Raw genomic sequence first — 13,391 nt, forward strand, 5'->3', positions numbered from 1 at the left:
AAAAAAGAAAAATAAATAAATAAATAAATAAACAAACAAAAAAAATGGCTCACACAAGGAAGAGGTGAGAGTGCATGGCTGCCTGGATGAAGGCTCCAACTGTGAGCCTTCCCTCTCCACTCCACCTAGCATAGGGCTGCACTACTTAGCACAGAGGATGGCCTGAGTGTGCCAGGATGCTGGAAATGGAGCACAGGATGAAGAGGGGCTGGGCCAGAGCAGACCCAAACCTCCAGGTTCCACATACACTCCTTGGCCTCTCCTGGGTCTCTGCAACTTCTCACGTTCCTGAGGTTGTTGCAATCCACCCTGCCCTTTAGGTAAAGGCAACTCTCCCCACTGCCCTCAGAATTCTGCACAGGCTGTACACAGCACTCTGCAGAAAGCAGGCTACAGGCCCTTTCATTTACTTACACACGTTCTACCTTACAAGGTACTAGTCTCACAAATCCAATCACAGAGGAGAGACAGGGTCTGGTCCTCAACTGAACGGTCACAGAGGAAGACTTGATGAGGGTGACATTCTTTTTTACCAGAGCACTGCTCAGCTCTCACTTACGGTGGTGCTAAAGTTTAAACTCAGACATGAAAGTCTGTGGTTGAAACCACTGTGTATCTCCCTGGTCCTCACTGTTGTTGTTTTTTTTTAAATACTTAAAAAAAATTATTTATCTTTATTGGGTAGAGACAGAGAAATTGAGAGGGAAAGGGAAGACATGGAGAGAGAAAGAGAGACACCTACAGTACTGCTTCACTACTTGTAAAGCTTCTCCCTACAGGTGGGGACCAGGATCTTGAACCTGGGTCCTTGCACATGTTAAAATGTGGTTTAACCTGGTGGGCCACCACCCGGCTCCCCATGGTTAGGTTTTAAGTAAGAAAGAGGGAGATTCCCTGGAAGAGGTTGTGAAGCAGGCAGAGCACTGGACGTGCGAGTATGAGGCTGAAGTTTTAATCCCCAGCAATACCAGAGTGACACTCTGGTTCTGTGTCTCTCTCATTGGCGAAAGAAAGGGAGAAGAGGATTAGACTTGTCACTCCAAGCAGACAAGCCCAGTCTTGCCCTACCTCCCATACATAGCATGTTTCCTGGACACACCTCAGCAGCGGGAGAAGCTAATCTAATGTTCCTAACAGCTGAGCAGGTGCTCAAACACATATCCACTTTTTCAAACTTCATGCAGCTCCAGGAAAAAAGAACCCAGGGCCTCTCACATTTATGAGAGATGCCACTAAGTAGCCTCCCATTTCACTCCCGCATTATCATAGAGACAGACTGACGGGAGACATGTGCACTGCACCATTCTACTATCCACAATGATTCCACGTGATGTGGGAGCTCAAACCCAGGAACTCGTACATGGCAAGAAGAGTGTTCCTCTGGGTAAGCTATCTCCCAGGCTCCTCCCCACTTTTCTTAAGCCAGAGAAACATCGAAGGATGACCTGAGCCTCCACACCACAGTGGCACTCCACTCTCTCCACACCCCTCAACTGAACCTACGCTAGAACTCAGGGTTACAGGGCCCTGACCCTTAGCTACTGTCTGCTCAGTGCTTGGCAGGAGGTGGTGCTGGGTCCCAGTTCTACTAATGAGAAAGGGTGTCCCTGCCTGAGAGGGCCAGTTTTCTCTACAACATCATGACAAATACCAGCCTGTCACTTCAACTCACTGCAGTTCAACTCACCAAGCCAAACTAAAAAACTCAAAATTTAAATTAAAACCTGTATCAGATCGTAGGCCATATGGTCTTGGATAAATCATCTGCTCCTCCAGTTTCAAGTCAGGGACATCTGGGCTTCATTTTGCAATGAAGGAGAAGAACGGCGTGCAATGATATTGTAAGCATTCCACCTCTTCCTCTAAAGTGTTCCTTCCCACTGCTGTGATGTAGGACAGCCTCTCAAATCCCAAATCGGGAGTTGAGATTTTGAGCACACAGTCTCCTGATCCATGGTGACCCCACCCATTGCAAAGTACCTGATGGTTCCTGTAGGGGAGGGGAGGGGGCTGATGAGGTGGGCCATGGTGTCTGGAATGTTGATGGTCAGGGGTGAGATGTGGGCCTGCACGGGCTTCACTGGAGACTCGGGTGCCTCCTGCTTCTCCCTCTTCTCACTGGACAGGGCAGTGAACGTGATCTTGATGTTTGTGCTCGGGAACCTGAAGGTGCACCTGAAAAAGAAAGACCAACTATCAGCACTATCTGCTGACCGGAGGACAAGGGTCCCACCAGAGTAGGACACAGAGGCCCTTGATACAAGAGTCTCGTCTGGAGGAAGAGCCATTGTGAAAGCCACTTCAGTTGGCCTCCCCTGCAAGGAGTTGATTAATAAATGAAACCATAACCAAGACATTTCAAGACTGCATTCTATTTTTTTTTTTAACCACTGGAGGTTAGTTAGTTGGGACTTCCCACCTGTACAATTCCATACCACTTTTTAATTTTTTTTTTTTCATGGACTCTCTTATTCATTTTTTCCAGGGAGAAAAAGAGTGAGTACAAGAGAAAGAGATCACAGTACCTCACCACTGCTCATGACACCTCTTTGCTTTTGCTTGTTTAAAAGTATTTGAATCAGGAGTCAGGCAGTAGCACAGTGAGTTAAGTGCACATGGCAAAAAGTATAAGGACCGGCATAAGGATCCCGGTTCGAGCCCCTGGCTCCCCACCTGCAGGGGAGTCGCTTCACAAGCAGTGAAGCAGGTCTGCAGGTGTCTATCTTTCTCTCCTCCTCTCTGTCTTCCTCTCCTCTCTCCATTTCTCTCTGTCCTATCTAACAACAACAACAACAACAATAAAAAACCAAGGGCACTGTAGCTCAGCAAGTTAAGTGCAGGTGGCACAAAGCACAAGGACCAGCATAAGAATCCCGGTTTGAGCCCTGGCTCCCCACCTGCAGGGGAGTCGCTTCACAGGCAGTGAAGCAGGTCTGCAGGTGTCTATCTTTCTCTCCCCCTCTCTGTCTTCCCCTCCTCTCTCCATTTCTCTCTGTCCTATCCAACAACAATGACATCAATAACTACAACAATAAAACAACAAGGGCAACAAAAGGGAATAAATAAATATAAAATTAAAATAATAATAATAATAAAAGAACAAAACCAAGGACAACAAAAGGGAAAATAAATAAATATTAAAAAAAACTTAAAAAAATATTTGAATCATGACATGAAAGCCATATTAAAGGTGAACAGGGTTAAATTATAAACCAATCCTTTTCCCTAAATCCTAGTCTCCCTGGCTCATTTGTTCAATGAAAATAGGTGACAGCCTTTAATGGACTTATTTTTCTCTTTCAAATAAGAGGCATAAAATTGTCTGTTGCTTAGTGACCCAGATACATTTGAGCATTTATTTTGAAAGGGCTAATGCATACTAAGAAGTATTTAAGTCTGTTTTAAATCTACTGTAAGATCTAAAACATGAGTTGAGGAGCTAAACACAAGTAGTAATGCAACAGACATTCACACTTGAGGTACCAGGTCTCTGGTTCAATCCCCAGAACCACCATGAAGCAGAGCTAAGCTGTACGCTGGAAAGATAATAAGGTTAAATAGTAACACAGTTAAGTAGTTTGAGTCTACTAAGTGTTTGTTTTTTTTTTTTTACTTGACCAGTCTATATAATGTTTTTGTTTACCAGTGCCCTAATAAAGTGCTGAGGGACAGGTGACGCTTCACCCAGGGGAGTGCACTTTCCCATGCACAAGGACCTGTGTTCAAGCCCTCAGGCACCACATGGAAGTATCTTGCAGAGGTGAAGCTTCATGAAGTGTGGAGCAATGCTATGATAGCTCTCCTCCTCTCTCTCCCTCTTTATTTAGGAAAAAGACAGTTCAATGGCAGCAGTGGAATCACACAGGAGACAAAACTCCTAGCTTGGAGGAAACAAGGATGTGGGGAAGGAAACAGACGCCTCCTATGTTGCTGGCAGGCACACAACACCATGAGACACTTGGGAAATGAATCTGACATTTCTCATAAAGTCAAACACCCGTGTATTATATATGACAACACAGATGCATCCCTGGGAATATGTTCCAGAGCCATGAACACAGGCTCAGCCTGAAGGTTCACAGCAGTTTTATTCATAATCCTTTAGATTACCAGAGTCCTCGATGGGAAAGTGGTTTACCCACACCATGGAGCATGATTGTGACAAAAGGAACAATCTATGGTCACAGCAGCAAGTCAGCAGGGTATTCAGCTGAATTAAAAAAAAAAAAAATCCAGCTCCTAAAAGTTACAACCTGCAGGATTTAATGTAGATAACATTTTTGAAATGACAAAACCAGGGGTTCAAGAGCAGACAAGATGTGGCCAGGAGCTAAGCGGAACACATGGTGCCAAAAAGGTGGCCCCAGAGACTGTCCATGTTACTGAAGAACTCCAAGTGGAGGTCTGCATCTCCAAGAAAACACGTCATCAGGCAGACCTACACTCTGACATGGCACAGAACTACAAAGACACACCAGCAAAAACCAAGGCATGAATAAAAATACTGGAATACCCACACCCCTACACGCCCAAATCATTACCCTTCTTTGTGTGGTGGGGCAGTGTGGACCCCACCTCACAGCAACAAGATGCCAATGTCTCTACTGAAAACAAAGCCAGGGTCAAAGAGCCACAGCCTATCAAAAGCAAAGCCAGAAATTTATTTGCACCCTAGTAGCTTTTATAGATTTTGTTTACTGCATTTTCAAGAAAAAGGGTCATGTTTCATGTGTTTCAATCTCTAAGCATACTTAATAGCAGGCTGGGACTCTTGCTGGAAGAATATGCAAGTCTGCCTGTGTGGGGCCCTGAGCAAAGTCAGCACAGCCCTCCCCCTCTCCACAAGGCTCTTGAATGAATGACATGGAGTAGTCAGGACCACAGGCAAGAGGTCACAGTAAGACAGGACCCATGGAGCCAAGTGATACGTCAGGAAAAACACAGCATGAAGGCCAAGAGTATTCCTTACAAACACTGAAACCTGCTGGAAACAGTACTATTATCAGTACTGATGCCAAACACATATTATCAAGTCTGGTATTTGACTACTTTGTCTGGCATACAAGAGTAAAAGCAAAGAGTAAGATGGAGCCAGTAAACCTGTGTGTAACATGATCTGTAGCAAACAGGTTAGGGAGCTGGATCGGGAGTTAAGAGCACACGCCTTGGGGGGCAGGCGGTGGCACACCTGGTTAAGCACACACGGTACTATGTGCAAGGACCAGAGTCCTCACCCAGTCTTCACCTGCATCGTGGAGCAGTGAAGTGCTGCTGCAGGTGTCTCTCTCTACCCCAACCCCCCTTACACACAATGTCTCTCTGTCAAATAAGACAAATATAAACTTTTGGCAATGATTTTTCAAAATAAAAACAATCTGGGGCAGAGGATATTTATTTATGGGGGTGGGTGGTGCACCTGGTTGAACAAGCACGTTACCATGCATAAGGACCCAGGTTCAAGCCCTATTCCTCACCTTCAGAGGGGAAGCTTCCTGAGTGGTAAGCAATTGCTGTGGGTATCTCTTTCTCAATCCCTGTCTATTTCCCCCTACCATCTCAACCTATCTCTGTCTAATCAAATAAATAAATATAAAAAAGATAATTATAATATCTGAATAGAAGCAGTAAATGGTCAGAAGACCAGGACCTATTTTTTTTTAAATATTTTATTTTATTTATTTATTCCCTTTTGTTGCCCTTGTTGTTTTATTGTTGTTGTTGTCGTCGTTGTTGGATAGGACAGAGAGAAATGGAGAGAGGAGGGGAAGACAGAGAGGAGGAGAGAGAGAGACACCTGCACACCTGCTTCACTGCCTGTGAAGTGACCCCCTGCAGGTGGGGAGCCGGGTTCGAACCGGGATCCTTATGCCGGTCCTTGTGCTTAGCGCCACCTGCGCTTAACCCGCTGCGCTACAGCCCGACTCCCGACCAGGACCTATTAATGCAACTCAGAAGCAGGTAAGAATGCTGGGTAAGTGGTCCTAACTTTGTGTTTGCTCCAGAGGGTAAAATGAAGCCTTGAGCAAGCTTAAGCAGTCTGCAAGTGCCAAACAAAGCTGCCATGGTGAAATGCCAGCATTCTGCAGCACAGTTGTGTGCAAATGGTGTCTTAGTTTTTCTCTTGACTAACTGGAGCTCTTTCCCAGAGAAGTCACCTAAGCCACGGGGTGGCATGGGGCCATGTGCCTTGCAGGAGTAGACAGCACGCGTCAGCACTCACTTACCAGAAGCCTGTCAGCACTTAATCCTACCCTCACATGCTGTCTCCATTCCTACCTCACCAGGAAAGTGGGTGACAGAAAAGGCTTCGCGTGTGGCACACAGCTGGCTTCCATCCTCAAGTGACCCCTCTGTGCCTGCTTCACCCATAAATGCATGTCCCTCTCAAAGTGCCATGAGGATAGCTAGCTCATATATATCCATTGTTCTGATGTGACCAACATGAAAAGAACAGGCCAGGAGACAGATCACACGCTCTGCCTCTTCCATGTCCGGCCTGCATTCAAGCCCCAGGTCCACACGGCTTCTTCTTCTTCTTCTAGCGTTCTGCAGATGGAGTAGTGCTGTGGTTTCTCACACCCCCTCCAGAATATAGGACTGGGAAGGTCAATTAGCAGTGCCCAGCATGCTCAAGACCCCAGTGCAACATTTAAAAAGTCTAAAGTACTCTTAATCCCACCAAGATATTAATGCTTTGCTACACGTGGGCCCCTGTGACCCAGCTGGAGCTTCTTGTCCTGAGTTTCCAGAGAGTGGCCTCCTCACACAGAGGAGCAGGACGTGCTGATTGCCCATGCTCACTGTGTCCTAGGGGAAATGCTTCACACAGCAAATAGGGACTCCCCTCCTGCTGGAACACTGATGGGGAGGGGAATGGCAGGGTATGTGTTTTGCTTGTCACAAATCAGGGCCACACTTCTCCCAGCTCAAATGTTCCCAAATGCCACCTTGAGCATCTTACACACAGACCAGGCTGAGTCATGCCCTGGGTGCAGGTCCACCATATGGAGAGGCTCCTTCCCATGCCCATCTCACTGCCCTCCAATTAAAGAGGGTGACAGGGGCTAACTATGGTGACCTTGGTGACACCAGTGACATCTGTAAACTACGTGTTCAAGCACACACTGGTGTCTGAATCAAGGCAAGACACTATCAGTCCAGCGGCTGATGGCCTCACTATAGTACAACCTGGCATCACTGGACACTGCTGCCACCTACCCTGCCCCCAACAGGTGACAACAGCCTTTATGTTTCCATTAAAGAGAGAGTTTCTTATGAGTCTTGTGGATATGAGCCTTGGGGGGGAGAAATATATATATATATATATATCAGAAACAGAGATGGGAGGATAGGGGAGAGGATACCTGCAGTACTGCTTTACCACTTTTGAAGCTTTCCCCCTCAGGCATGCATATGCATATATATATATATTTCATACTTAAAAGCTACTCAGGTATCCTGACAAGTTTTGTTGCCACAGAGCATCCTACCTGCACAACTCCACCACTTTTTAAATTTTATTAGTGATTTAATATTGATTAACAAAATTACTTGTCAAGGGGAGTCGGGCTGTAGCGCAGCGGGTTAAGCGCAGGTGGCGCAAAGCACAAGGACTGGCATCAGGATCCCGGTTCAAACCCCGGCTCCCCACCTGCAGGGGAGTCGCTTCACAGGTGGTGAAGCAGGTCTGCAGGTGTCAATCTTTCTCTCCTCCTCTCTGTCTTCCCCTCCTCTCTCCATTTCTCTCTGTCCTATTCAACAACAACAATAACTACTACAATAAAACAACAAGGGCAACAAAAGGGAATAAATAAATAAAATAAATATTTAAAAAACAAAACAAAAAAAAAATACTTGTCAATAGAGATATAATTCCATACTGTTCCCACCACCAGAGTTCTGAATCCCCAATCCCTCCACTGCAAACCACAGCAGTTCTCCTAAGGTTGCAAACATGGGTTAACTATCATCTCTACAACTATTTGTCTACATTTATATATATAATTGCCCCCTTTTTCTTCGAGGTCCCATCCTCTCTTCCCCGCCAAGCCACACACAACCATATTACTACATCCAAATGTTCCTCCCATTTTCTTCCCCTCTCTCCGGGTCCCAAGGGAGCTGGAGTTCAGAGCCCCTTTATCCTCTTCCTATCACTTCTCTCCCACTTAAAGAGTATGAATCAAAAATTATTTGGGGGTGCAGAAGGTAGGAGTTCTGTAATTGCTTCTCTTCGGGACCTGGGTGTTGGCAGGTCAATCTATACCCCCAGCCTGTTTCTATCTTCCCCTACCTAGTGGAGTACGGCTCTGGAGAGGTGAGGTTCCAGGACAAACTAGCATATCTCCACTTCTAGCAAACTATTTTTTTTTTCTTTTCCAGATAGAAGGTAAGAGACAAGAGACACCATAGCACTGGCTGCCTTTACATGGTGCTCCAATATGATGCCAAGGCTCCAATCTTGGTTTGTGCATGGTAAAGCGTGCACTCTACTGGGGGAGCCTGCTCCTGGTCCTGATTTTTGTTTTCTCACCAGACCCTTACTCAGTTCTACCTTACGGTGTTGCTGAGGACTAAACCTGGGACTTCTGAGCCTCAAGCATGAGTCTCTGTATAACCACTATGCTGTATCCCCCACCCTTCTGGCCCTACTCTCTTTACCTGGATTCTGAAAACACGAGGGAATCCTTCTTCATAAAAATTCATCTGAGTTGGGTGCCGAGCAGTAGTGTAGTGAGTTAAGTGCATATGGTGTGAAGTGACAGGACTGGAGTGAGTAAGGATCCTGGTTTAAGACCCTGGCCCCGAATCTGCAGGGGGGTTACTTCACAAGCAGTAAAGCAGGTCTGCAGGTGTCTATCTTTCTCTTCTCTCTGTCCTATGCAACAGCAATAACAACAAAAGCAACAAAATGGGGGAAAGTGGCCTCCAGGAGCAGTGGATGCATTCCTAGTGAAGGCACCAAGCCCCAGCAATAACCTTGGGGGCAGAATAAAACAATACATATGAAATGTGTATCTTCCTTGCTTTTCTTTATTGTTTAACCAGAGTACTGCTTAGCGCTGGCTGTCTTACAGTGTGTGGCTCAGACATGAAAGTCCGTTGTGTAATAGCTCCGCTGTCCACCCATCCTGGGCATAAACTCTTCTGCACATGTCATACTGATTATACTTCAAGAAACAGGGTTTTTACAAACTGTCTCTTGGACTCTGTGAAACAATGATGGGCACCAAAGGGATGGGGAGAGGCACAAGAACATTGGTGGGATGGATTTCCGGTGGTGGGAATTGTACCACTCTTTTTTTTTTCCCAGGATTTAAAAAATATTTTTTATATCTATTTATTTTCCCTTTTGTTGCTCTTGTTGTTTTTTATTGTTGCTGTAGTTACTACTGTTGTTGTTATTGATGTCGTCATTGTTAGATAAGGCAGAGAGAGATGGGGAAGACAGAGACGGGGAAAGAAAGACACCTGCAGACCTGCTTCACCACCTGTGAAGCGACTCCCCTGCAGGCGGGGAGCCAGGGGCTTGAACCAGGATCCTTATGCCGGTCCGTGTGCTTAACCTGCTGCGTTACTGCTTGACTCCCGGAATTGTACCCCTCTTATCCTATGGTCCTGTCAGTGTTTCCCTTTTATAAATAAAAACTTAAAAAAGAAAAGAAAAAAGAACATTGGTAGGGGTACATGTACACTGAAATGGGTTGTTTCACAGAAGGGAAGCTTCACAACTAGTGAAGTAGTGCTGCAGGTTGTCTCTCTGTCTCCCTTCCCCTCCCAATTTCTATCTTTATTAAAAAAAAAAAAAAACACAAACAAAAAAACAAGAGGTCCCAGGTTTGATCCCCAGCAATACCAACAGCTGGGGCTGAGCTGCATTCTGGCCCCTAGAAGTGACTGGCCTTTTTTCAAAACACCTAATAACACAGAAGACAATCAAAGAGCAAACTAAACAGTATGTAATGCAAGATGGAGCCCCACCCCAAAAAAGGGCCCTGTTTCTTCAATAATGGAGATTGATAATAATAAGATTTTGGGGTTCATTACACAGCACTGGCACTGGTGGTGTGGTTATGGCAGAGCATGACTAGGAGACAGATACGGAAATATTTTAGAGTTAAAAAGAAATATACTCTTGGGCTGGGGAAACTGCATAATGATTATGCAAAAAGACTTTCATGCCTGTGGTATCAGGGGCTCCAGGTTCAATCCCCAGCACCACCATAAGACAGAGTTAAGCAGTGCTCTGGTAAAATAAATAAAATTAAAAGGCAACATATTCTTAAAAATTGTTCTAACATACTCTCAAAAAGGTAACCCGAGTGTGATAAATGTTAACATCTGGGAGATCTGTGAAAACAGATTCTCTGTTCTAGTCATGCGCCCTTCCCCCCAGTCAGAAGCACAAAGTTCTGTGAAGCCAGCCAGCTAAGCCCATATTAGAAACCACAGTTTCCATCACAGTACACGACAAGGAAAAGTCTTTGGAAACCATTTTACTCTCCCAGGCATTTTTCTGATTACACTTTACAGAAGCTCAGCTGACAAGCTAGATGATCACTGAAAGGAGTTGCTCTGAGACACAACCTTCTGTGAAAGTCTGACATTTCAGGATGACACCAAATTCCAAGGACAACTTCAAAGGATGTGGGGAGATAGTATAATGGTAATGCAAATCACTTTGTCTGAAGCTACAAGGTCCCAGGTTCAATCCCCAGCACCAATATAAAGCAGAAATGACTTGTAGCCATTATCTAAATTAAAACCAAAAAAAAGAAAGCAATTAAGCGCACATGGTGCAAAGTGCAAGGACCAGCCTAAGGATCCCAGTTTTGAGCCTCCGGCTCCCCACCTGCAGGGGAGTCGCTTCACAAGCGGAGAAGCAGATCTGCAGGTGTCTATCTTTTTCTCTCCCTCTCTTCCCCTTCTCTCTCCATCTCTCTCTGTACTATCCAACAACAATAACAACAACAATAAACAACAAGGACAACAAAAGGGAAAAAACAGCCTCCAGGAGCAGTGGATTCATAGTGCAGGCACCAAGCCCCAGTGATAACCCTGGAGACAAAAAAAGAAAATGTCACCTCACTGCAATTCTCACCAGTTCCTGACTCTCCTCCAGGACATGTGTGGACAGTAGCTGCCTCCAGTTCTGGGGTTCACCACACCAGGCAGCGCATCAGAAGGCTGTTAGATTTGTAAAGTATCCTCTGTACTGGATTCCTTTTCTTCTTGGGAGACTATGTATCACATTTCAAATGAGATATTCACACATATGCACACCTTTTTTTTTTTTAACCATTGGTCTTTTTTTCCCCTTTCTAGTCCTGAGAGTCAACAGTAGGTTATCTTTGTCAGCAGTCAGGCATGGAGGACAGAGAGCTGAGCCTTAAGTTTCTTCACCTGGAGCTCAGGTCAGCAATGCCCTCCACGATGTTACTGCATCACCTGGCTTCCAGAGTGAAGGAAGTTAGCAGCAAGTGGCAGAAACGAAAGCTAACCCATGGTCTGGGTAAGTTAGAGACCCGAGGCCACAGTGTTTACAGCCTGTGCTAGCTGGCTGGAGGCCTCTGGGTAGCACTGTGCATACACAGGCCCTGGGTTCACCACCACGCCCTGAAAAAAACTAAGCAAAATGGCCTCAGAGTCCTTCACCAAAGGAGTTGCAGGAATGGCCAACAAGCATGGGAAAACGTATTCAACAACTGTATACACTTCACTCTTAGATACTTGGCCAAGGGAAATCTGCCCACACAGATTGCTTCACAGCAGTACAATTCAAACAGTCCAAACTGAAAACTGCCACAGGGCCCTGTAATAGCTGAATAGAGTACAGCAAGCAAGATAGATGAATTGAAAAAACATATTAACGTAGGCTGGCAAAATAGTTCACTTGGACAGTGAGCTATTTTACCGTATGTATGACCCAGGTTTGAAACTAGCCCCCCACTGCATTAGAGGAAGCTTCGGTGCTATCTATTTCTCTCTTCCTGACTGTCTATTTGGAAAAATCCTAGAGCAGTGAAGCCAAGGTGATGACGTGCCCCTCCCCACCCCATCCCCAAATTAACTTATAGTCAAATTGAAGAGTGAATATTACATGATTCTGTGTATAAGGAATTCTAAAACAGATACAAGCAGTAGGCGTTGGGAGTTACTGCACCAGGTAGAGTGCACTTTCCCCCAGGTGTGACACAGGTGTGAGCCTCTGGCATCACATGGAGCAGCAAGCAAAAAGGAGGCTTCATGAATGGTGGAGCAGTGCTGTGGTGCCTCCTCTTCTTCTTTTTCAATCTTACTCTTTTTTGAAATTTTATTAGTGATGTAATATAAATTTACAGTGCCTTTTCTCTTTGTTTCTTACCGTCTCTTTTAGACAGACAAGGAGAGTCACAGGGAGAGAGGCAAAGAGACACACAGCGGTAGGGGCAGGCTTGATTTGAACATGGGTAGTGCATATGGCAAAACAATGCATTATTCAAGTGGGCTATTTCACCAGCAAGCATGTAAGTAATGCTTCACCAGCTAACAACTTTCTCTGGACTCTTGTTAATTTATGGAGGAGTGTGCACATGGGACAAAACAGGACAACCACACATGCGTGCGCACGCGCGCGCACACACACACACACACACACACACACACACACACACACACACATCCCACCACTACCACCACTCTGGTGTATGTGAAGTTGAGGACTGAACTCACGACCACATGCTTACAAGTCCAAAGTTCTAGCCACTATGCTACCTCCCCAGTCACTGACTGTAAAAGAAAGAAATGGAAAGGAGAGAGGGGGGAGAGAGAAAGAGAGAAAGAGAAAGAAAGAAAGAAAGAAAGAAAGAAAGAAAGAAAGAAAGAAAGAAAGAAAGAAAGAAAGAAAGAGGAGAGAGGGAGGAAGGAAGGGAGGGAGGGAGGAAGGAAGGAAGGAGTTGAGTCCAGGGGCCAGACAGTGGCACACATGTTACTAGGTACAAGGACCTGAGTTAAAATATTCAGTTCCCACCTGCAAGAGTCACTCTTTCTCTCAAAGAAGATACTTGCAGATCACAAGGAATTGATATGAAAACTTAAGATGATATCATACAGCTCAACAAAACAAGCCCAATTAAAAAAATAAAGGATCCAAATACAGTTCTCTACAGAAGACATTCAGATAGCCCACAGAAAAGATTCACATCACTCATCATTAGGAAAATGCAAATTAAACCACAATGAGGTGCTACTCATGTGTGAGACTGGCCAACTTCATCAAACAGGAGATAACAAGTGTGGGCAAGAGTGTGGAGGAAAAGGATGTGGCACACACTGTTGGGAATGCAAACTGGTACAGCCCCCCCTATGAAAAACAGTAGGATGTGTCCTTAAACAAATGAAAGCGGAGATAC

The 13,391-nt window shown here is 45.3% G+C and overlaps 1 protein-coding gene across 2 annotated transcripts in view; it reads right to left on the bottom strand.

Moving 5' to 3' along the window:
* FOXK2 (forkhead box K2) overlaps positions 1-13,391 on the bottom strand; it is a 67,054-nt gene that overhangs the window by 22,472 nt on the left and 31,191 nt on the right. For both annotated transcript variants that reach the window (XM_060171694.1, XM_060171693.1), the window contains exon 2: positions 1,981-2,175. In XM_060171694.1, coding sequence (XP_060027677.1) covers positions 1,981-2,175 — 195 coding nt within the window. The remainder of the gene's footprint in view (positions 1-1,980; positions 2,176-13,391) is intronic.

The sequence above is a fragment of the Erinaceus europaeus genome, chromosome 14 (genome assembly GCF_950295315.1).
Source record: "Erinaceus europaeus chromosome 14, mEriEur2.1, whole genome shotgun sequence".
Classification (NCBI taxonomy): domain Eukaryota; kingdom Metazoa; phylum Chordata; class Mammalia; order Eulipotyphla; family Erinaceidae; genus Erinaceus; species Erinaceus europaeus.